Source organism: Cryptosporidium sp. chipmunk genotype I (genome assembly GCF_004936735.1).
Source record: "Cryptosporidium sp. chipmunk genotype I strain 37763 chromosome Unknown contig_83, whole genome shotgun sequence".
Taxonomy (NCBI): Eukaryota; Apicomplexa; class Conoidasida; order Eucoccidiorida; family Cryptosporidiidae; genus Cryptosporidium; species Cryptosporidium sp. chipmunk genotype I.
In genome coordinates, this window is record NW_027125586.1 from 1 (window position 1) to 23,068 (window position 23,068).

The window sequence follows — 23,068 nt, forward strand, 5'->3', positions numbered from 1 at the left end:
TTTGTTTTTAAATGATGTTTTAAACCACCAATTCTATCTGAACTAATAAGTTTTTCAAGATATAAAGATCTAGCTTTATTCCTGTGCTGAATCATATAGTTCTTCATTGGAAATATCAATTTCAAATTTCTTGAATAATCCAAAGTTTCAACAACAATTAATTTATTAACCATTGTATTATATGGATTTAAATTACCATCTTGAATTGGGTTATTAATTGAATTGACTGGTAAGTTCTTATTTTCAATTTCTGAAAAGTACTTATTGGCAAAGTGAGTCAATTCATCCAAAGTGTGGTTACTTGCCAAAACTAGTACCATTCGATTAGAACTATATTCATTCTTGTAAAATTTTATGGCTTCATCTCGAGCATTAATTCCTTGAGATTCTGGAATTATTTTTAAAGTTTCCATATTGCCACACGGAAATCTCCCAAATAGACTCCTTTTATCTGATAGTTCATAGAGTACATGAAATAAACGAAAAAATTGTGAATTTTTACGGAAGTTGAATTCATTTTCTATTACCATGAGCTCTCTTTCAGTGTATTTATCATTAAACAAAGGTGTTTTGAAAAATTCAGAAAACATTGAAAGTGCAACTTCAAAAAAAGAAGAATCGATATTAAATGTGTATCTAGTCTCGGTCCCAGATGAAAAGGCATTTGTATAACCATTGTGAAGTGAAATAAATTTGTTAAACCCATCTAATTCTGAATACTTTTCTGTGTTAATAAATAATAAATGTTCCAGGTAATGAGCCAGGCCAGGAAGAGAATCTGGTTCCATGTAACTTCCCACCCTTACTGCCATTTTAGCAGATGACATTTCTGTAATGGCATCAGATACTAAAAAAACCTCTAGTTCATTTCCCAATTTAATATATCTAAATGTTCTATTTGATGTTATCGGTTTATTGAAATTCTCATCATTTATGACTTGAAGAAAAAAAGGATCTTCGATTTCCACATCTAGCCCATAGATATTAGTTTTTCTTGATTTCCTTAGTGCAGAAATACATACGTCTATTATTAAAGGTGAATTACATTTAAAAGATAATAATGAAGTTAATAGAATTAAAATGGAAGCGGATGCATTTTGAATTAACATTTTTATTGCTTTGAATGCAGAAAACTAGTAAAAGTCAGATTTATTATGCGGCAAAATTCTTTAACTGTATTATTGACTCCAAAAATTTACAGAAAAATAATTCGTAATTAAATAATTTACGATGAAAGCTGCTTAATCACAAACCTAAATGCCGTAAGTTCTCTGAATTATTTTAAACGTATTAAAATATTTGAAGTTACGGCTCCAACTAATTATATTATAGTTAGAAAGTATCTTTAGACCTATAATTGTTATTATTCATGAATTAAGTCTTAAAGGTAGAATAATTAGGAAAAAACAGAATAAAAGTTGTATCCTTAATAAATTCATGATTATATAATAAAAATACCTAGCTAAATAGAACTTAAAGATTCTAAATGTTTGATCGGATTAGATGAGTGCGGCAAGATAACAAGGGAAGCTAATACGAATACATGTCAAATATTAGTTATTTTATATTGTATAATTGAGATGGATTAAATGACCTTGTATTTGGTTGCTTAAAAAAGTAGTCCGTAGAGTTGACTCTTTCGAATTCAGGAGGAACTGAATTAATTGCTTTTGAAATTTCCTCTTCGTTGGAGTGAGGCGAATAAATAACAAATAAAAGCTTAACGACTTTTTTTGACTGAGTAGCCAACCAAATAAAAAAGTCTGAATAACCCAATTGAGAAATAAATTCAATCTTTTCCTTTTTTCTATTGAATTGGTATCTTTTTAAATGTATCTCTTTTTTAAAATCAATTATAGAATGATTTTTAGAGTTATTAGAAAGAGATTCAATCATCAACTTTTTTATTAAAATAAAGTTTTGATGCGTTACTTCAGGATTATGTATAACCCAATTATTATATATTTTCAAGATGTATGAAATTAACTCTGATAAGTTGTTAGTTGAAACAATTTTAATTTCAATGGAGACAACACCATCTGAAAAAGTGCTTCTTTTTATTCCAGTAAAAATTTTATTATGCTCTCTTTTTACTTCATTATGATATTTTTTGAGCATCATCTCCACAAGAATGTCAACCAATGATTCAATTTCAACAGTAAAATATCCAAAGCATATTTTCAGTACTAATGTATGGAGTCGGAAAGATTCAAATTTAGACTTTTCAAGATACAAAAAGTTAGTACCCTCTTTAAAAGAAAGCAGATCAATGACTTGAAAATCTCTTAGAGTATCTCGCGTTACATTTTGTGTAGGGATAGATTTTAAATGTTCTGGAGTCTCACTTTGCATGATAGATTTTCCATTGAGTTTATTAATAAAAGATTGAATATAACTAAAACAACTAAAAAGCAGCTTTTTAACAGACGAAAGTAATTTTAAAAAAATATTTGATCTTTTGTTAAAAGGCTTTTCTTCCATTGATGTTCTACCAAGATTTATGAAAAACAATAATAAGAGTTCTCTTGCTTTAATAGGATTAATGTTTCCATAGATGATACCTTGAAAAGTTCCATTTTTAACTAGAAAATCAATAGCGTTAGCAATTTCATGTAATTTAACTCCTTTGATTTCATTATTTATAGAACAAGTTGTTAAATCTTGATTAAACAAAAGAATCTTCAATATAGATTGAAATTGAATTACAGGTAAGTATTCAAAATTATTACTCATTATGCACTTTAAATAATAATCCTTTGCAACAATTAAATCAGAATCTTTGACAATACTGGGAAATTCTTTAATACGAGATGCAATTGTCGATATTGCATGTGGAAGATTATCCGTAATACCTGTAAGCTCCACAATTATTCCATACGTATATAAGGAAAAAATGGTTGGTGTATTGATTGAGAAATTTAAACTAATTGACAATTTTTTGTAATAATACTTAATATCTTCAAAAGATCTTAGTAACATAAAAGATATTATCGAAAATATTACTTCAAGTTTTCTGGGAGAGTATGGAAAAGATAGATTATCAGAATATAAATTTGGTGGAAGACCTATTGTAATGGAAATTGATGATTTTGGAATATTAATCGAGTGAATGGGTAAATAAAATATATGTTGATAGTCTTTTAGATAGTCTTGACTGACAATTTTGTTATATCTCTTTGATCTCAGGTTCCGGATTGCATCTATAAGCCTAATCGGTACATCTTGCTTTTGAACATCTACAAGGTAATTCTTAAATTCCCTCGTTCTAAAGAATTTGTATTCTGGGTCAGAAATTTCAAACATGTTAATTGCTGTATAGGAGTTAACTGATTTAACCAAATATGAAATAAAAAATGGATGAATCTTCTTAATGACATATTCCGTGTGAGTAAAGTTTGAAGTAATTATTTCACTTTCGTTTAAACTTTTTTCAAATAAAATACTATAATCAAATCCTGTTAAACTGCTTAGATTATTAAAACAGTCCGCAAAAGAGAAAGCCTGAGTATTGTCGATTGGCAGTTGTTTCTGATAAAATTTGCATAAAGTCGCATTTGCTTTAATTGCTGAAATAATTCTTGTGTCATTATTTGATTTATGGATTATCTCTGTGGTATTACCTTTATATTTGTTAAGGGGCACAGAAAAATATATTGGCTGCTTAGAGTTAAATGTTGTGATTAAAAGCATGTTCTCAGGTTTTAAGTTCGACAAAATCTTATAATGAAGTTCTAAATTATATTCTGTATATGTTGAAGGCGCAGAAAGTACTTTTTCTGGAGGACATTTAAGTATGTTGAATGCATCTTGAATATCACTGCATTCATTAAATATAAAACTGTTTGATCTGTGTTTAAACTTTTTCATTTTAAGCGTTTTTGCTCTATTGTATAACTCCAATTTTGGTTTATTGCTTCTCATCATTTCGAATACTGAAAAAATACCTTTAATTATATGAATAATACTTTGCTCGCCCAAGCTCTGTAAACTAATATTTATGATTAAGCTGTAATGTCCAAACAATGAATTTGATAAATAAATTTTCATTTCAGTAACTAATTCATGTTTATAAAAGTGATAATAAAGGCTGCCTTTTCTTTTACTCGAAATGTACATTGAAAAAAAAAACATCGGTTTTGAACTAAATCTTATTTTGGATATATTATTTAGCGGAAATATCAACTTTAAAAATGAAGAGCTTTGTGGGGAATTGAAAACCAAAATTTTTCCTGTGGATCCATATAGAGGATGACGCATTTCCGAGTCAGGAAGCCTTAGCCTTGTAACAATATTTGAGTCGCCTCTTCTGATCTTATTGAAGTATTTTCTTACAATTGAGGTCTGCTCGTCGAGGGTCTTATTTGACAAAATTGTAAGAGTCATTCTATCAGCACGATAGTATTGATTAAAAAATTCGAGTAATAAATTCTTTGATTTAAATTTGTCTAAGTGGTGAAGCTGCATAAATTCTAATATATTCCAATCATAACTACTCTTATCTGTTTTAGCTGGTGATGAAATCTCTTGCAATATATCTGAAAGTCTAAAACTATCCAAATTTATATTATTGGCTAAATCATTTGTAAGTGTAGCCAAAATTTCTTCGTGTACACTATCATTTGTATTCAAATTTATAAACATATTCGCAAAAATTTTCAAAGCAATCTCAAATTTACTTGAGTGGATATTAAAGTCGTACCTCGAATAGTCCCTATTTATACTTGCTCCGAAACTACCTTCAAGTTTATCAATTACTAATCCAAAATGCTTTGTAAACCTGCTCCTTAATGAGCCAAATAATAAAGTATAAAGCAGGTATTTAGATAGCCCGGGAATATTTTCTGGGTCGGAAGAGAACCCAAAATCCAGATGCATATTACCAAATGATATTTCCGTTGTCTTATCATAGACCATAAATACTTTCAGAGAATTAGGTAGCCTTAAGTATCTATATTCTCTAGTACACCCATCGGGCTTTTCAAATGAATTGTCGTCTATCATTTCTTCTAACTGTTTAGACTTTTTTTCTGGATGCGTTATTTGAACTAGATCATCATAAGAATTATTTAAATATTTGGGGTTATTTTTATAAATACATTTTTTCCCATTTATTCTATGCTTTCTTCTATCGTTTCTGAAAAAAAAACTTTGGGGTTTGTTTTTCTGATTTTCTTTAGCTTCATCTTTAAAAAAAGTTAACTCTTGCTTTGCAAATGTAGCACAAACTTCAAAGTAAAAGATAGTGATGAAAATAAAAAAACATAATTTTAAATACCAACACCTTTTAATCATGTTTTTTTCTGCATAAGCAAATGTATTTATTAACGCTCCAATATTATTTTTTAACGGTACTTTTCAGAGTAAAAAATGATTATTTGAAAGCTATTGTTTGGCGCCACACAAACTGCCTTTTCAATAAAATTTTTTGAAAAAAATAAATTCAGCTACAGAAAAAAGTTTAATAATTCAATATAAAAGTGTAAATTTAAGGCCTATAACATTTAGAATGTTCATCTCACAAGGAAGTTTTGATAATTAGCTGTATGATGAAGAGAATAAAATAAGAAATAAAACAAATGTAGAAAAACCCATAGAACATAATTTAACGATGTCTTATTTGGAATTTTTAATATTTAAGCTTTAGATGAGTTTACAAAAATAATAATTTTGTTAAAAAAAAGAGTTGGCGCCGAGTTGCTAGTAATAACATGGGATTAGTTCAAAATTATGTGGGGAACTCTGTTGCTAAAGTTTATCATTTAAGGACAGGCAATATAAAGCTCGAAGGTATCTTCTAATAATGAAGAGATACCTTACAAATGCTCAAGGAGCACTTTCAGAAATAAGGAAAATTAGAGAAGGGAAAATTAAGGCAAGCGATGCTTATACATTGAAGGATAATGACATATTTGAGGAAGTTGACGAGGAGGAGTACCAAAATATTATTAGAGAGAGAAGGTCTGGAAATTTTGTTGTAGACGATAACGGAATTGGATACGAGGATGATGGGAGAGATTTGATGGAAAATTATATTCCACTTCCTTCAGAAAATAATGAAGCTAAAAAGAACGATAGGAAAAGGAGAAAGGAATATACTAGAAAAAGTTTTAATGAAGGAAGCACAATTTTAAAGCAGTTTCAATTTATTCCTGGCGATTCAGCTGAGGAAGATGGGCCAAAAACCAAGCAAAAACAAGAAGCAAAATCAAAAAGTATGGATATTTTATCTACACTTAAACATTTTGATGATAGTTTATTCGAAGATATAGATATGGATGTTCAAGAAAATGAACAAAATCAGCCTAGAAATTTGGAAATAGGGGATAATACAAGATCAAATGAAGAGATTCAGGCTGATACTTTAAATAAATGTAATAATTTGGAGGATTTATGTGAACACACTTTTATCATTGATGAAGATGAATCAATGGTGCAAAATCCATCATATGAACAAGATGAGCATTTTATTCCTAATGACACTCTTGAAAGTCTGGATTCAACAGAGGCACAAAAGAAAGATGCAGTTGAACAAGAAATCCTAGCTAAGGAATGTAAATATATAAAACTTGGAGATGAAACAATAAATGTTAAGAGAAAACCTTCTGGAACTAGTACCAAGGTGTATACTAACGAAGAGGAAAACCTAATTTTTTATTTGATGGAGGTTACGGAGGATTTGGGAACAGGTGAGCTGTATTTATTTGGCAAAATTATGACATTAGGAGGCGACTTAGATGAAAAAGTAAATTATAGCATCGAAAGTTGTTGTGTTGTAATTAAAGAAACATGGAGATCTCTATATGTATATCCTAGAGAAAGCACTCCTAATCACCCAGATCCTATATCGATTTCTCATGACGTTGCAAAAGAGATTTTAGAGCTTAGAAAGGAATATCGAATTCCAAAGATACAGATGAAGCCAGTAGTTAGGAATTTTTGTTTTTTAGAAAAAGATGTGAAATATGGTCCAAATCAGCCATTTTTGAAACTACTCTACTCTTCAAAAAACCCTTCACTACCTACAAACTTATCTGGAGAAACATTTTCTCGTATATTTGGATTAAATACAAGTTTAACAGAGAATTTTATCATTAAAAGGGACATAAAGGGGCCTTCTTGGCTTGTAATATCAAAGCCACATCAAATTGTTCCAGTGGGAGGAGGGAGAAAGTCCCAATGTAAAGTTGAAGTACACGTTCCTAACTGGAAGACCATTCGACCATGGGTGCCTGCGAACTACAAAGGTGGTAAAATGGATGACTGTAGTAAAATACAAAGACTGGAAGACAATAGTTTTGAAAAAATGCTGGCAAGTTCACCGTTATTATCTATTACCTGCATAAATGTATGTTCAAGATTGCCTTCTAATGGTTCTAACAACCCAGAAATATACAGCATTTCAATGGTTACATTAAAGAACATGAATATTGATGATGCCCAATGGGATGAAGTAAATTCCTCTGAAATTTTAGAAAAGAAAAGAGCACCAGGAAATGCAGAAATTTATACATGGACTGGAATTAGGAGGTACGGCTCTTCTTCTTTTCCAACTGGCTCAGAAGAAAAAATGGAAAAATCGGGCATTAACTATTTCTCAAATGAGAGGTCTTTATTATTAGCATTTGTAACTTCGTTTTCTCAGTTAGATCCAGATGTTGTTGTCGGCCATAATGTTTGGACAGACCATTTAGATATTTTGGTTAGTAGAATGCTAAATGTAGGCGTCCCAAATCTTTGGAAGTTGGGGAAGATTTGTATTTCCGCACAGACACAAAAACAAAGTGTTAAATCATTGTCGAGCACTAAACGAATCCAGTCAGTCTTTCAAGGGCGCATAATATGTGATACATGTCTATCATCCAGAGAGTTTATGAAAAGCAGGACAGATTATCGATTAAATTCCATATTTTCTGAAGTTTTTCCCCGGGATTTAGAATTACAGAAAGCTTCAGTAATGAAATCAGCTTCTGCGGAGACATATCATTTAGAGACTTACAAAAACTTTGACACTATCAACAAATCTCTTACTAAAGATTTACTAGTTTCTGTGGGAGTTTTCAAACTACTATTCCACCTACAGGTATTACCTTTAACTCGAGAATTGACCAATTTAGCAGGCTTTCTTTGGTCCAAAAGTTTACTTTTTTTAAGGGCAGAGAGGAACGAATACCTGTTGTTACACGAATTTCATAAAGGAAAATTCGTAACACCAGACTGTATCCAACGTAACCAGAAATATAAAATTAGAGCAGAGGACTCAGTATTATCTGAAATTGATAAGGATGACAATAATTTAAAAAAGGAAGAGACTTATTCTGGAGGTCTGGTATTGGAGCCTATAACAGGGCTGTACGACTCATTTATACTTTTACTAGATTTCAACTCACTGTATCCATCAATCATCCAAGAGTTTAATATTTGTTTTACAACACGTGAACCCACTGAATTAGGATCAGATACAACAGAAACGATTGAAGGCAGTTCTGTAATTGACAGAAATTATGGCTCAAATCAATTTGATAGTACCATACTTCCTGGAATTTTGGAATGCCTTGTGAAAAGAAGGCGTCATATTAAAGAAATTCTTAAAAATATGCCACCCGGCACAAGAAAGAGCCAACTTGAGATAAGACAGCTTGCATTGAAGCTCACTGCAAACTCTCTTTACGGATGTTTAGGATATAAGAACTCTAGATTTTATGCAAAAGATCTTGCTTCAATAATCACATTCTATGGACGCCAAATCTTACAGAAGACTAAGTTGAAAGTTGAAGACGAGACTAAGCTTCAGGTTATATATGGTGACACTGATAGTATTATGGTGAATACAAATATTTTTGATGATGGTAATGGCGAAGGATATTCACATGTTCTAAAGTTAGCTTCTCAGATTAAACAGATTGTCAATAAAGACTATAATAAATTAGAATTGGATTTAGATGGAGTTTTGCAGAGACTTTTACTACTTAAAAAAAAAAAATACGCCTGCATTCAAATAGTTGATTTTAATCGTAAACAATTCAAATTGGAATGCAAGGGGCTGGATTTGGTTAGGCGTGACTGGTCAATTTTAACTAGAAATGTTTCAACACAAATATTGAATTTGCTATTTTCCAATGAACCAATTGATACAGTGATAACAAGTATATTGAATACACTAGAATCTTTAAATGAAGCCTTGACCTCGAATTCTATTCCTTTAGAGAGTTTCATAATAACGAAAACATTAACAAAGCTTCCTCAATTCTATTCAGACCCGTATCTCCTTCCTCATGTAATTGTTGCAAAAAGGATGATTTCTTCTGGTTTACCTGTTTCTTCAGGTACCGAAATCCCATATATAATTTGTAAAGAAGAGCTTAATTTACATTCATCAGAAGAAGCCGCTTCAAAAAGTTCCATGCTTTCTAAAAGAGCTTATTCTCCTGAAGAAGTGAAATCGAATGGGCTGAATATTGACATTGAATGGTATAAGACTCAACAATTACTTCCGCCACTTTCAAGACTATGTGCCCCAATACCAGGTTTAGAAATTAGCAGAGTCGGGCATTGTCTAGGTCTTGAATATAAACAGTATAGTGAAATAATTCATAATGAGGATTCTGAACACATTGGAGACTCATTTTCAACATTTGAATGGAAGAAAAGCCCAGAAACTTATACTAGTGTTCCAATTACAGCTAGTATTAATTGTTTCCAATGTATAAAGTCAGGAAATTCTGAGCCAAACTCAGTGTTTTATTTGCTTAAAGAAAATAGATGGGAGTGCCAAGTATGTAGAAGCCAGTTCCCACCAGAATTCCTTTCTAACTGGCTTCAGAACCATCTTAGAACGCTGACCCTTGGGTGCTACTCGGCTTTTCATGGTGTTTGCAGAGAATGTAACATTCAAACTAGAAGGGTATCGCTTAAAAATGGGTTTAACTGTCCACAGTCTCATTGTAAAACTAAAAAGTCACTAATAAATGATCTTTCTCCACATAAAATTTGGTTATACCTTGATCATTGGTTATTTTGGCTCTCTTCAACAAATGTAAATAATGATCCCTCCAACCAAAAATATCATTCCGAAAAGGATATAATCATACAAGCTTTATTAAAGGACATAATTCTTAATTTTATGGATATAAACAAGTATAACCATATCCAAATGAATGATTTATTTGTTTTTCTGAAAGGAAAGGATAAGAGAATCGCATCGAATTGCACCAATGATTATCTACTCTCTAGTCTATGGAATAAAAATACAAATTCACTAGGTTCTTAGGATTTTCTCAAGTTTTTTAATAACATTTTGACAAATAAGATTTTCATACATTATTTTCTATAGCCGAGTAACGTTTTTTTCTTAATTATTGCTTAAATTTAAAGGCGAATAATTACATAGAATATGTATTTTCAAATAATATAGTAATCTAGTAGAATTATATAAATAATTAAAGTAGAAACTACGTAGATTGGTTATTTTTTCTGATTCCAAGTACGATTAAAATTACTATAATTATTAGAAAGCAAATAGATAATATCCCGCACAGCATCTGTACACAAAAGTCTGTTGCGGTATTTCTAGCAATAGCCTTCAAAGATATGTTAGCTTTGTAAATATTATCTTTTACACTATCTAGTTCGTTTCGGATTCTGTTTAGTTGTTCTTTCTGAGTACTCATTTTGATAAGAGAGTCGTCTCCTAACTTCTCAGTATCAATTAGAGATTTCTTCATCCTTAAAATTGATTCATCAGTCAGCTGTATTAAAGCATCACCTTTTTTATGGTCTGACAAGTCGCTATAATTCAAAGATTGAATTTCATCGTTAAAACTTCGTTTTGTAGTATGTGAAACTTGTTCTGTGGGAAATTGTGTATTTTGCATCCAGGATTCATTTATATTTCTGATTCGATCATTTCGAGAATTAAGAAATTCTTGAAATTTTTTTTTTTCACTTGGCTCCTTTAATGATCTGAGCTCAATTTGAATAGATTCTAATGCATTATTAATATTCTGTGTACAAAAAGAAACAGCAGAGTCTCCAAACTTCTTGGTCTTTGAAAGATACTCATACCTTGAAATCAGTGAGTCCAGCCTTGAAAATTTAAACTGAAGCTCTTGCAAAAGCATTAGCTCTATATTTAAAAATAAATTAGTTCTTATTCATATAAAAAATTATCAAGGAGCACGAAATAAAGCTTTGGCGCCATTCATCTTATTTAAATGCATGAAATTCAAGTAGTTTTTTGAACGCTGATTCTCGTGAGTTTTCAATAATTTTGGATAACTCACAAGAAATCAATTCAAATGATGGTCTCATTTTTCTATCTGGTTCAAGAATTGACTTGATAAGCATATTAAGCTCAATTGGTACATCAAGTTTTTTTTGAATGGCATCTATATTTGCAGCATTTACTACCATAGCAAGGCCAGGGAAAAAACCATCAAAAACAAAAGACTTTGTTAGCGCTTCTAGCATACTCATTCCAAATGACCACACATCACTTTCTTTAAAAAACCCCTCTTTTCTTAGTACTTCTGGTGCAGCGTAATATACATTTCCATAATCAGTAAAAGGTGAATAACCAAGTTTTGAATCTATAGATATTGCTATTCCAAAATCTCCAACCTTTCCAACGACCTCTTGCCCAACTTTAGATATAAAAAAATTACTTAACTTTAAATCCCTATGCAAAATACCTAGTTTATGCACATGCTCCATTCCCATTGCAATATCTCTCAACCAAGAGAGTATTTCCAATCTGTTTGCTGAAAATTTCGATCTGGATTTTTGGAACTTACTATTGCTATCGTTAATTAAGTATTGGTCCATACTTCCACCTTCGCAATTTTCTAATAATAAAGCTTCACAGCCCATATATATCTGAGTGACACCTAAGCATTGTACAATATTTGGATGTGGTGAAAGATAACTCAAAATTCTTGCTTCCCAATTCCTCATCTTAACTGAAGTAGGAACATATTTAGATAAATTTTCTTTTGATATACAGTCTCGCCTATGCCTATAAATATAGCAAATTGGTAAATTCTCTACATTTTCCGAATCTTCGCTTTTGCTATTATTGTGGTTATTATCGAAACAATACTCTAAAATATTGTTGGTACTATTTCTACACTTAATTCTATCTACAGAACCTAACTCCTCATAATTGTCAGTATTAAATACAAGAATTTTACAGATGACTTTTTGAGCTTTATACTTTGCATTTAATATGACACAATAAGGATTACCTGAAATATAACTTCCTAATTCTATTTCTGTCCTATTGATGTAAGGTAAAGTGCTTAGGTTTTTAACATTAGAGTTTTCAATTAGAGATAAATCCATATAATCAAGGAATCCCCAAAATTGTTGAAACAGCCTCAATATAAATTTTCTTGAGTAACTATCGGAAATTCCGAGCTCTTTAATCAACTGATCGTTAAGGAGAGGAATATCACTCCCAGTTAATTTGCAATTTTGAAATGCTATTGCCTCCTCCAGCAACCCATTTGAAAGAAGAATAAGAGATATAACTTCATTGCTCCATTTATAACAATCACATGCATAGATAGGAGTTGAAATTAACTGTTTAAATATTAAAGTTTTGTCATTATTACATGTTCTATCATAAGTAAAACTTCTGTTTATTCTTATTGACCTTTTTTTATTATCAGTATTATTTTCTGTCACGTTAAGATTTTCTTTGTCATTTTCAGTTAAAATGTCAATTTTTTTTCTGCCATAATAATTATAACTATCTTTTGAATTATTTAGAATTATAGACTGGCAGATAATTTCATTATTTAATCTATTCAAATTTTCAAGGTTTCTCGTGAACAAATTATGTCCAATGCATTGAAATTCTTTTATATTATTCAATAGTGAAGTATTTAAGTATTCAAACGGCTCGTTTTGCTTTAAATTCGAAGTTAAGTAAGAATCTAATATTTTTCTAAAATTATCATTCTCATTAAAGTCATTAATGTTGAAGTATTCATCAATCATGTTGTTTTGCTGAGCCCTTTTATCTAAAATAATTTCTGTTTCTTTACCCCAAATTATTTGTGATTGATATGAATTAGAATTTCTGTAAAAGTAATCTTTATAACCAAATTCTACCATAAAATTGGATTGCGATATGTATAGCCCCACTGCTTGGTCTTTATACCACATTCCCTCATAAACAATTTTGTTTTTATCTGCTAAAAAACCCCATCCATGCCTCTGGCTTTCCAATGTTTCTCCATAATAGAAAAATAATTCATTGTCATCAATTTGAAGCAATGAATGCAAATTTTCCATAGAAATTACTATATTTTTTTTCTGAACTTTATTTTTTTTGTGCGAAATTCTATTATTTTTCAATTTTTCTGTAACAATATTCCTTGTTTCTTTTCTATGTAACTCTATTCCTCCGCTATTAAATACTAATAAACTTCTTATTTTCAAATATTCTCTCTTTAAATATTTATTTAAAGAGTCTTTATGCATCTCTTCACTCAATTACATTCCAAACAGTTTATATTGGATATAAAATTTTAAATATATATATATATATATATTCACTTGAAATATTAATATTAAATAGTAATAAATGCATGTACTAATATTTGTACAGCTGTTATAATTAGCTGCTTCTAATATGGTATTACTATTGTAGCCTTTGCAGTTAAATTTCTGTTCATTTCAATCCATTTAGCATGCTAATAACAGTTAAAATGCAATTAGTTGGCGGTTTATGGTTGGCGCCTATACGTGTCTTAATTCTAAAAGGTCAAATATCCTAAATAAATCATTTCAAACTCTTATTAAATAGGTAAGTTATCATATTATTTAGAGAGGTGAAAGGGATGATTAGAGCTTTACTCTAGTGCAAATAATGTTCGTTTTGAACTCCTTGTGCTAAAGTGATACCTGGAAGTATGTATACAATGCCAGCCGTCATAGTTACTCTGACCTTACAATCTCTCTTTTTTTGAGTACATACAGTTGTTCACAAATTTCACTGTATATCACTGAAACAGATTGAAATGTTAGCAAATTTAAAGATGACAAATTGAAGGCAAAGATATATTATAGTTTTTAATATAAATATTACTATTGCTCTAGTTAATTCTTAATTATATTTTTCTAAGTCGAATATGTTCTGTGGCTTTCTAAGTTTATTATTATGCGTTCAATATGGTCGTTTGGTAGCCTTGAGAGTGATGGAATTAAACTCTGAATAAAGTTTGAGTTTTTATGTAAGTAAAAAGGTTTCATACTCACCTTTGCCTCGTCAGGAGTTCTGGGTAAGAGATTAACTAAAGATGCTATTTCGAATTCGTGTAGTTTTGTAGTTTCATCAAGGGCCCTGAAATTAATGTTTATTAATTTAATATAGCATATTTTTTAATATAACTTACTCTCTGATTAGCATAACAGATGCTCTATTCTTAATCTTTCCAAATTTATATGAATAGTCGTATGCAGACTTAATTAACGTGTGAGCTTCATCGGACCCTGACGGATAAGTTCTCATTCTATCTTCTAGTAGTAATCTAAGCTCACTTAAATTCAAGCACTTAATTCCATTTAACTCTAAATATTGAATCAAAATGATCTCGTTGTAAAATAAAAGAATCGAGTTGCGTAAATAATTTAATTTCGGAATACATTAGTAATTATTCCTTATAATACGGTATTAGACCGAAAATAATAGGTAAATGCATTGAAACCTCGCAACTTTATTACAAAATTACTAAACATACCTTTTCCAAACTCCAGTTTTTCTATATCAAAGTTATCATCTGACATCTTTATCTATTCTAAAACCCTAGATAATTAACTTTTCAATGAAATATTATTTCGAAAGTTAAATATTATTTAGCGCTTAATGTAATTTTTTTTATTTTTTTTTTGATCAAGTGCAATCATTAATGTAGCAGATTTTTGTATATAAAAGAATGAAGGTAAGTTAATTACTATTTTAAATTTTAAATATTAAATGTTATTAGATTGCAGTGATTGGATGCTGTCACGGCGAACTCAATCGATTGTATATGGATGTGGAGAAATACGAGAATGAAAAAAATGAGAAAGTCGATTTGATAATATGTTGTGGTGATATGCAAACAATAAGAGACGAGGTTGACCTACGAGATATGGCAGTCAAATCACACAGATTAAAAAAAGGGGACTTTTGGGAATATTATGAGGGATTTAAAAAAGCTCCCAAGTTGACTATTTTCATTGGTGGGAACCATGAGACTCCAAATGTATTGATTCCACTTTATTATGGAGGGTGGGTAGCTCCGAACATTTTTTACTTGGGTAGTTCTGGAGTTATTAGAGTTGGAGATATTAGGATTGCTGGTATTTCAGGTATTTATAAAAACTATGACCATTATAGAGGATACTATGAATCAAAACCATTCACTGAAGAAAGCAAAAGGAGCTGGTATCATATTAGACGCTTTGAAATACAGAAATTATTACTTCTTGAGAAACTGAAATCCAGCTATTTAGATTCCGATGTGCTCAGAAAAGTCGATTTAATGATTTCACATGATTGGCCAAATGGCATTGAAAGATTTGGAAATTTAAATTATCTTTTGAGAAGGAAACCATATCTCAAAGAAGATATTGAATTAGGTAGACTTGGGATTCCTGGCTGTATCGAATTAATTGAGCATTTAAGGCCGTTGTTTTGGTTTTCAGGACATCACCATTGTTTCTTTGACGCTTCAATAGAATTTGAAAATAAGTTATATTCATCTGAATTTAGAGCAATCGACAAGTTTAAAAATTCGGGTTCATCTGTAAGATATTTTGATGTAAATACTAATAAAAATGATATTCGTATTTATTTAGATTTGGAATGGTTGTCAATACTTAGATCTGTTAAAGCAAATATTCCAAGAGGGGATTCTATCATGGACAAAAACTCTACACCCAAATTAAGTAAGCCAACTAAATTTGACATAGATACTATAAATAAAAACCTTAAAGAAGTTATTGGAGACTTAGATGAAAACCACTATGAGTGGCCCTTATGGGATCAAACAAATGGAAACTTTAAAAATTTTCAAGATCAATATAATTTCATTGAAAGAATTATTGAATAAATTAATGCCATCAGTACAATGATCTATAATAAATTTTCAAATTGCCATAATATCTTTATTTATAATTAAAAAATTTAATTTTTGATGAAATGATGATTATTAAATTATAATACTGTATGTATTTTAATATGATTACTTCTACATCTGCATATATTTTAAATAGTTATTTCACATGTCCAAACTACGACTAGTATGTACAGTACTGAAAGAAAGACTGATCATACATTAGATGCTATATATTTTAAAAATCATCCACCAGAAGTTTACGCTCACCTTAATGCAGTTAAATTTACAATTAATAAGAAATTTTAATTATAATCAAGTGATATTTAAAAATAATTTTAATACTAGGCTTACTATAATAACCAAATGTATGAATTTATTGAGCTGACTCAAAAGGCAAATAATTCTGAAATTAATAAGAGTATAAATATTGGCAGACAGCTTTAATGCTTTAAAGACTAGCAATTTAAACTACTCAAGTACAATCCGTTCTATTTCTTCTGAATTGACTGATTTTATGCATGTTTAAGAAATAATATTGCTTAAGTATTAATTATTTAGAGCTTGTCAGTTAAAACTCAAACATTCAACAGTTAAATTTTTCAAATCCGCAGATTTACATATCCAAGTTACGAAACTATATTTTATGTTGCACCAAAAATAAAACCTTTTGAACTTTTGAGCGACAATTTCTAATTAGTAAAGGTAAAAATAACTAGTTTATGAGTGAAAATTCTTCACAAAAAATGTTAAATTATCATATCTATTCACATTTTATCAAAGAAATTGTTATTGTATTGATAATTCTAATTAAAAAGAAATTTAAATCTAATTTAAAATTGCATTAGCCAAAGTAAATCCATGTTTGATAAAAGCATATTAACTTCATAATTAATGAATATTTAATATTTTAGCAATTTTTAATTTTTGAAAATAATTCTCGCATGAAAAAAATAATTAGATTCATGTTAACTACCCCACACTTGGCGGGAATGTCAGCCCCACACATTTTGCATATTTTTTGATTGCAAGTGGCAACAATAAATAACACAATATCAAGAATAAAATTTGGGTCAAAAATAACTATCTAATTATTAGTCATTTTTTTCCTGAAGATTAGACAATATTGTTATATTGAAATAACATGAAGAACTAAATTTTTAAAAGAACAATAGTAATAAGAATAGACAATAAATTCCAAAACAGAAAATAACTAGTATTAGGCAGTGATAAATTGAAGAAAAAAAAAATATTACTAATGTCTTCAGAAACAATTGATAATTTTAATAATACATATTTATCAACACCAAGACGTTCCAGAAGTATTGAAGATGAAACAATAGCATTGGCTCCTGATGCTCGAAGGGCAATACGTAAACAGCTTAATATTGAATTTATTGGAGGAGAGTGGTTTGACGAGTTAGATAACTTTAAAAATGAGAATGATTTTGGGAATATATATGAAAAAAATTTGTCAACTCCACTAATGAAAGCGATTAACAGATCTTCAATCTGCACAAAGCATTTAATTACTCCAAAAAGAGGATTTATTCGTGATAGTATTTTGAGCACGGGAACTCCTAGAGGAAAAATTTCTCAATATTATCTTGATCTTACATATGAATGCGTAAGTGTTTGTGGGAATGATAGTGATTCCGAAAGTTGCTATGAAAAGGATCACTCTCCAGTTAATAATACTGATACAAATAACACGAAAAATGTTTCTATGGAAAAATCACAATATTATAATAGTTGCCTGGTTTCATTATGCAAGAGAAGCCGTGATTCATTGGAATTAGATGCTGAAAGTGACAGCCCATCTGAACTGGTTCAAATTATGAGCAAATCACTAAGACTAAGCTAGAAAAGGCACCATGTGCTATTTGTCTATCTAAAAACTTTAATGATTGAATTAAATGGAATTTCAACTAGATTTCCTGTCTCGTTAAAAAGTTTAGAAAATAATTGGGTTTAATTAAAATAATTAAGTCAAATATTTTTAGTTCATATTTTTTTTTTCTTTATTTTTATTAAAGTAATTTCTAGCATTTCGATAATACTGTAGACGTAAGCATCTGTGCTTGTTCGCGCTGTATTGCAAATATTTGTTGCAAGAGCGAGCAATGCTATTCAGGTTTAAGATAAATGTTCGCGACATAAAAAGTGGCTCTCTATGATATTTGATCAGAGCATCTTTGGTTTAAAGTATTGTAGTAAATAGGGTAATTTGTCACAATGAGTGACACTTGCTCTAGACAGATCACAGTTAAAGATGAAAATCAAGTTGAGGAAATAAGTAAAGATAAAAATAAACAAAAAATTGAAAAGAAACTAGGCAAATTTTCAAAGAGTGAATTAACACACATGGGAATAGGGTTTATTACAGTATTTAAAGCAGCAATAGGGACAGGAATTTTGTTTTCACCAAAGGGAGTAGTTAACACAGGATATATTTTGAGCGCGCTAATCATGTTTTACTATTGGGTTTTGAATGTATTATCAACGTTGCTCTTGATGCAATCCGCAGATAGAGTGAATGGGAATTACTCTTCTATTGCTATGCATGCAATGGGCAAATTTGGAAAGTTTTTGTTAGAATTTTCACTAATTTCAACTGCAATTTCATTTGGCTCAATATATGTAACATTTATCACTAACAACATACAAGACATTATCGCAGGAGTTCACAATTGTTCGCCAGAATATTTAAACTATGGATCAGCTCTAATTACTTTCTTGCAGCTGATTGTATATATTCCGTTAGTATCAGCTAGAAAAATTCAGTCGCTCGCTCCTGTAATTTTAATTTCAAATTTTGCTCTAATATCAGCAATTGCTTTAGTTCTTGTACAATCATTTCGCACATTAATCAGAAGCCACATCAAAAGCTCTTTCTATAATATTCCTGCAATTTCAGATACATCAAATATTCCAGGATTTGTTGGAACAGCAGCATATTTATGGGTTTGTGCTCCTGTTACTCTTTCATATTATTCTTCCATAAATAACCAGAGAGAAAAAAGATTTTTTACATGGATTTATTTGCTGGCAATCTTTGTAGTTTTTGTGTTTGCTCTCACATTTACATTTCTTTGTGCGTTTGCATATGGTGAAAGCACTCTTTCCGCAATAACCTTAAACCTGCCGTTTACTCCACTTGCTATGGGAGGTAAAATTCTTTACTCCGTGAGTGTATTATTGTCATTACCACTAATGGTTTATCCGATGAAGGAAATTTTTTCAAAATATTCTTCTGGTTTGTCACAAAGGATTTTTCCGAAATCTGAAATTGAAATCACGGAGGGAAATCCAAATAAACATTTTCTGATTAAAAGCAACTCCACAATTTCAATGGAAGGTATTAGTTTGAACGAACAAGTCATTGTTTCTTGCGAGGAGCCTGTGACTGATTACTCAGTGAAAGATCATTCATTCTCGCCAGATTTAAATTACACCCACAATTTTAATTTTAAAGAAACAAAACACTTTAAACACAAAAAACTCAAAACCGATATCTTTGAGGTTCAAAACGAAAATGTACTACCATCTTTTTGGATGATGATATCATGCATATTTATTACTTTTCTGGGATACATTTTGCATGATTCACTAAGCAATTTAATTAATTTAATTGGAGGACTATTTTGTGTTCCATTAAACATTTTACTTCCTGCATTATTTCATTTCATTATTTTCAGAAAGGAAATAGGAATTAAATTCATTATAATCGATTTTCTACTTATTATATCTGGTATATTTACTTCAATTCTAGTAATCTGGTACTCTATACTAAATTGGAGTAATGAAAATCCAACTATTTGTACTATGAAGGATTCCGAAGGGTTTAAATAATTTTTTTTTTACGATTATTGACAGCCATCATTATGTATCAGAAATATGAGTTATTAAAAATAACTTAATGTATTTTGTAATAATTATTTGAAATAATTACTATAAAGATTGATTTCTTTAGTTTAAAAAAAAATTACAGGGTTAAAAATTTTTATAATCTATTATCATTTTTCGTTTCCTAGAGCAGAAAAGCTAGCTATTGAATATAAGATCATTTTCAGAGAAAAATTTAGTGATCATATCTAATATTACTTTATTATTTATTTACAAAATGTGTGTTAAACACTTTTTTTTCAATTTGATTTATTTCAACTTTTTGAAAATGCACACATAATAATCTCTAGGTTTTGCCTATTAATTACAAATGACAAACAAAATATTGTTTTTATCGATATTAATACTGGCTTATATAAATATATTAGCAGATTCTGCATCTAACTATCCATTTAATGAAGGTGGCAAAGGCTTGAATAGAAGTGATGAGAATCTAAGCACACATGGCACAGATAAAGGTACGCACTCAGAAGAAGTAGCAACTTCTTCCAACACAGAATCATCAAGTGGTCTTATAAGCAGCCTTCAAAGTGAAGCAATTGAAGAGATAGCTAATAAAAAACCTTCGGGATTTTCTGAAAACATGGCTAAATGGATAGCTACATTTTTGGTCAAAAATGCAGCAAATTTGGTTATTATAGAATTCGAGATAAGATCACTAAGCCTTAAAGATATAATTTTATCTGAAATTTGGTTTCAGCTGAATAAAATGCATTCTAATGAACATGTGCTTATTAAAGGATTGGCACATTTTTGGGACGAAGAAAGTGATTCGTCGCCTAATGCAATTGTTAAATACATGGTTAGGAACCATAAATCTTACAAAAGAGTTATATTGAAAGATTATGGAAAGTTGAAAGTTGGAAGACATAAATCAATGTTAAATAATTTACACTTATTTAATTGCTTGAATTTAAAAAATACACTTGCATTAATAATATTAATATTTGAAGGGAGTCATGAAGATATTTTTTTAGTTCTTTTATTATTTTTACTGGTTTGCTCGGCACGCGATATTGATGGAAGTGATTTTAAAGAAAAGCTCAAGTTTGTTATTAGGAACGAAAACGGAAGTGCTTCTTTAATTGGTTCTATTGGAGGAAAGGATGTTGAAAACAAAATCAAGCAGTTGTATGTAGCTATGAACTCTTCAAAAATGCCTTTATTATCAAAGACTAACCCAGTATTGTACCCATTAAACATGGGTGATGTTATAGTCGAAGAATTTGGATTTAGGCTCTGTACTTCATTAATGGAGCTAGCATTCCTTAATGAGTTAGATTTCTCCAGTAAATATTTGTTACTCTTTTTTGCCTCTAGAATGATTCGAGCCTCAGAGGTGCTTTTGGCTCTTGATATTTTCACCGTCATTGCAAAAAAATGTACAGATCCCAAAACAATATTAGCAATATTTCTTTATGATTTTAACACATTCAATCAAGTTTTAAAAATAATAAGAGATTATCATAACTTGGATTTGACTAATTTGAAAAGTAATTTTGGAGAGTGTTTGAAAATGAAGGAAGAAAATTCTTTATTGAGAGAAATAAAAATTGAGACAGATTATCAAACAAAAACAAGAAAAAAGAGAAGTTTTATTAATGAGTAAAATCTATAATTGAGAGAAATAACAAGATTATTTTGCATTCAAATTGATTTGATTTATAATAGCAATTCATTGTTAGATTATTGAATTAAATTAATTGAATAAACCCGTAAAGATTATTTAAAGACATTTTAATATATATAACCATTGTTTAACTTAATAAATTTCAAAATTAATTCAAGATAAACAATTAGATTTGCCAGTGTAAAACCTGTGAAAGAGAAAATTGATCAGCTAAATTAACGAATATTGTTTTTTTTTTTTAACAAAGCAATAACCTAGAGTTCTCAATTTTTATTTAATGCTCTGGATTAATTAATATATAAAACAGATCATGTTTCAAAGAATAAGTAATATTAAACCTAAAAAAGAGTTTAATCCATGCAGAAATACTCAGTATGAATGTAAATTATCTAAATTAACAAAAAATAAATATTTAATTCTGGTTTAATTTTTTGAAAGCTTTAGTTATTTATAAGGGCCACTTTTAGCATTGTTTAATATTTAAAAGGCATTTGGTTGCACAATATATATCAAGTTTATATGATAAATCAATTTAATATTCATAAAGTACAAAAATGCAACATAGCAACTATAAAATGAGCAAAATAATCCAAAAAAATTAATTTTTTTAAAGTAAAAATATTTAGCTTCAATAAAAAAGTTTTTTGTAACGCTCGTTTACTATGTATTTTTTTTTGGAGAATTAATTGTTGTATGCTTTACCAATATAGATTTCTTCAAAATATATAAGTTATACTAGCGAAAAGTATCAAAGTTCGTCACTAAAATTGTCAAAGTATATTGCTCATGAAATTTAGAGATTATTAATTCTCGTAATCATAGTTAAATTTTTATATATTGACAAATATAATTAGCTTACTCCATGCTTAAAACTTGGTTTAGTCAAATATAATCAGTACACTTTAATTTACTAAATTAGGTTAACTTGTAATTAAAATATATATTGTGGGTTTTAGGTTTTAGGTTTTAGGGGGTTTTAGGTTTAGGTTTTAGGTTTAGGTTTAGGTTTAGGGTTTAGGTTTAGGTTTAGGTTTAGGGTTTTAGGTTTAGGTTAGGTTTAGGTTTAGGGGTTTAGGTTTTAGGGTTTTAGGGTTTAGGTTTTAGGTTTTAGGTTTTAGGTTTAGGTTTTAGGGTTTAGGTTTTAGGTTTAGGTTTTAGGTTTTAGGTTTTAGGTTTAGGTTTAGGTTTAGGTTTAGGGTTTAGGTTAGGTTTTAGGTTTTAGGTTTAGGTTTTTAGGTTTAGGGTTTAGGTTTAGGTTTAGGGTTTTAGGTTTTAGGTTTTAGGGTTTAGGGTTTAGGTTTAGGTTTTAGGTTTTAGGTTTTAGGGTTGGGGTTTAGGTTTTAGGTTTTAGGTTTAGGTTTTAGGTTTGGTTTAGGTTTAGGTTTTAGGTTTTAGGTTTAGGTTTAGGTTTAGGGGGGTTAGGTTTAGGTTT

At 29.7% G+C, this 23,068-nt stretch overlaps 10 protein-coding genes across 10 annotated transcripts; 5 read left to right on the forward strand and 5 right to left on the reverse strand.

The window, feature by feature from the left end:
- Nucleotides 1–25: 25 nt before the first annotated feature.
- ELE39_003750 (peptidase insulinase like peptidase) lies at nucleotides 26–1,109 on the reverse strand (the record flags this gene model as incomplete). The annotated part of the gene is made up of 1 exon (XM_067346777.1): nucleotides 26–1,109. A coding segment is annotated over one exon (1,084 nt), but the record flags the coding sequence as incomplete, so codon positions are not given.
- A 448-nt stretch (nucleotides 1,110–1,557) lies between these two features.
- Nucleotides 1,558–5,292, reverse strand: ELE39_003752 (secreted insulinase like peptidase; the record flags this gene model as incomplete). Its single annotated transcript, XM_067346779.1, has 1 exon — nucleotides 1,558–5,292. The coding sequence occupies one exon, from the start codon at nucleotides 5,290–5,292 to the stop codon at nucleotides 1,558–1,560; it is 3,735 nt and encodes a 1,244-aa protein (XP_067202291.1).
- Nucleotides 5,293–5,800: 508 nt separating this feature from the next.
- ELE39_003753 (DNA polymerase alpha catalytic subunit) lies at nucleotides 5,801–10,267 on the forward strand (the record flags this gene model as incomplete). Its single annotated transcript, XM_067346780.1, has 1 exon — nucleotides 5,801–10,267. One exon carries the CDS (start codon nucleotides 5,801–5,803, stop codon nucleotides 10,265–10,267), a length of 4,467 nt encoding a protein of 1,488 aa, XP_067202292.1.
- A 181-nt stretch (nucleotides 10,268–10,448) lies between these two features.
- Nucleotides 10,449–11,117, reverse strand: ELE39_003754 (t-snare domain; the record flags this gene model as incomplete). Its single annotated transcript, XM_067346781.1, has 1 exon — nucleotides 10,449–11,117. One exon carries the CDS (start codon nucleotides 11,115–11,117, stop codon nucleotides 10,449–10,451), a length of 669 nt encoding a protein of 222 aa, XP_067202293.1.
- An 85-nt stretch (nucleotides 11,118–11,202) lies between these two features.
- On the reverse strand, nucleotides 11,203–13,482 carry ELE39_003755 (sexual stage-specific kinase; the record flags this gene model as incomplete). The annotated part of the gene is made up of 1 exon (XM_067346782.1): nucleotides 11,203–13,482. The coding sequence occupies one exon, from the start codon at nucleotides 13,480–13,482 to the stop codon at nucleotides 11,203–11,205; it is 2,280 nt and encodes a 759-aa protein (XP_067202294.1).
- A 639-nt stretch (nucleotides 13,483–14,121) lies between these two features.
- Nucleotides 14,122–14,787, reverse strand: ELE39_003756 (DNA-directed RNA polymerase II subunit RPB4; the record flags this gene model as incomplete). Its single annotated transcript, XM_067346783.1, has 3 exons — nucleotides 14,122–14,344; nucleotides 14,397–14,571; nucleotides 14,742–14,787. 3 exons carry the CDS (start codon nucleotides 14,785–14,787, stop codon nucleotides 14,122–14,124), a joined length of 444 nt encoding a protein of 147 aa, XP_067202295.1.
- A 149-nt stretch (nucleotides 14,788–14,936) lies between these two features.
- Nucleotides 14,937–16,097, forward strand: ELE39_003757 (serine threonine phosphatase; the record flags this gene model as incomplete). Its single annotated transcript, XM_067346784.1, has 2 exons — nucleotides 14,937–14,942; nucleotides 14,988–16,097. 2 exons carry the CDS (start codon nucleotides 14,937–14,939, stop codon nucleotides 16,095–16,097), a joined length of 1,116 nt encoding a protein of 371 aa, XP_067202296.1.
- Nucleotides 16,098–17,358: 1,261 nt separating this feature from the next.
- On the forward strand, nucleotides 17,359–17,964 carry ELE39_003758 (uncharacterized protein; the record flags this gene model as incomplete). Its single annotated transcript, XM_067346785.1, has 1 exon — nucleotides 17,359–17,964. One exon carries the CDS (start codon nucleotides 17,359–17,361, stop codon nucleotides 17,962–17,964), a length of 606 nt encoding a protein of 201 aa, XP_067202297.1.
- Nucleotides 17,965–18,335: 371 nt separating this feature from the next.
- ELE39_003759 (amino acid transporter) lies at nucleotides 18,336–19,952 on the forward strand (the record flags this gene model as incomplete). The annotated part of the gene is made up of 1 exon (XM_067346786.1): nucleotides 18,336–19,952. One exon carries the CDS (start codon nucleotides 18,336–18,338, stop codon nucleotides 19,950–19,952), a length of 1,617 nt encoding a protein of 538 aa, XP_067202298.1.
- Nucleotides 19,953–20,316: 364 nt separating this feature from the next.
- ELE39_003751 (uncharacterized protein) lies at nucleotides 20,317–21,615 on the forward strand (the record flags this gene model as incomplete). Its single annotated transcript, XM_067346778.1, has 1 exon — nucleotides 20,317–21,615. One exon carries the CDS (start codon nucleotides 20,317–20,319, stop codon nucleotides 21,613–21,615), a length of 1,299 nt encoding a protein of 432 aa, XP_067202290.1.
- Nucleotides 21,616–23,068: the final 1,453 nt, after the last annotated feature.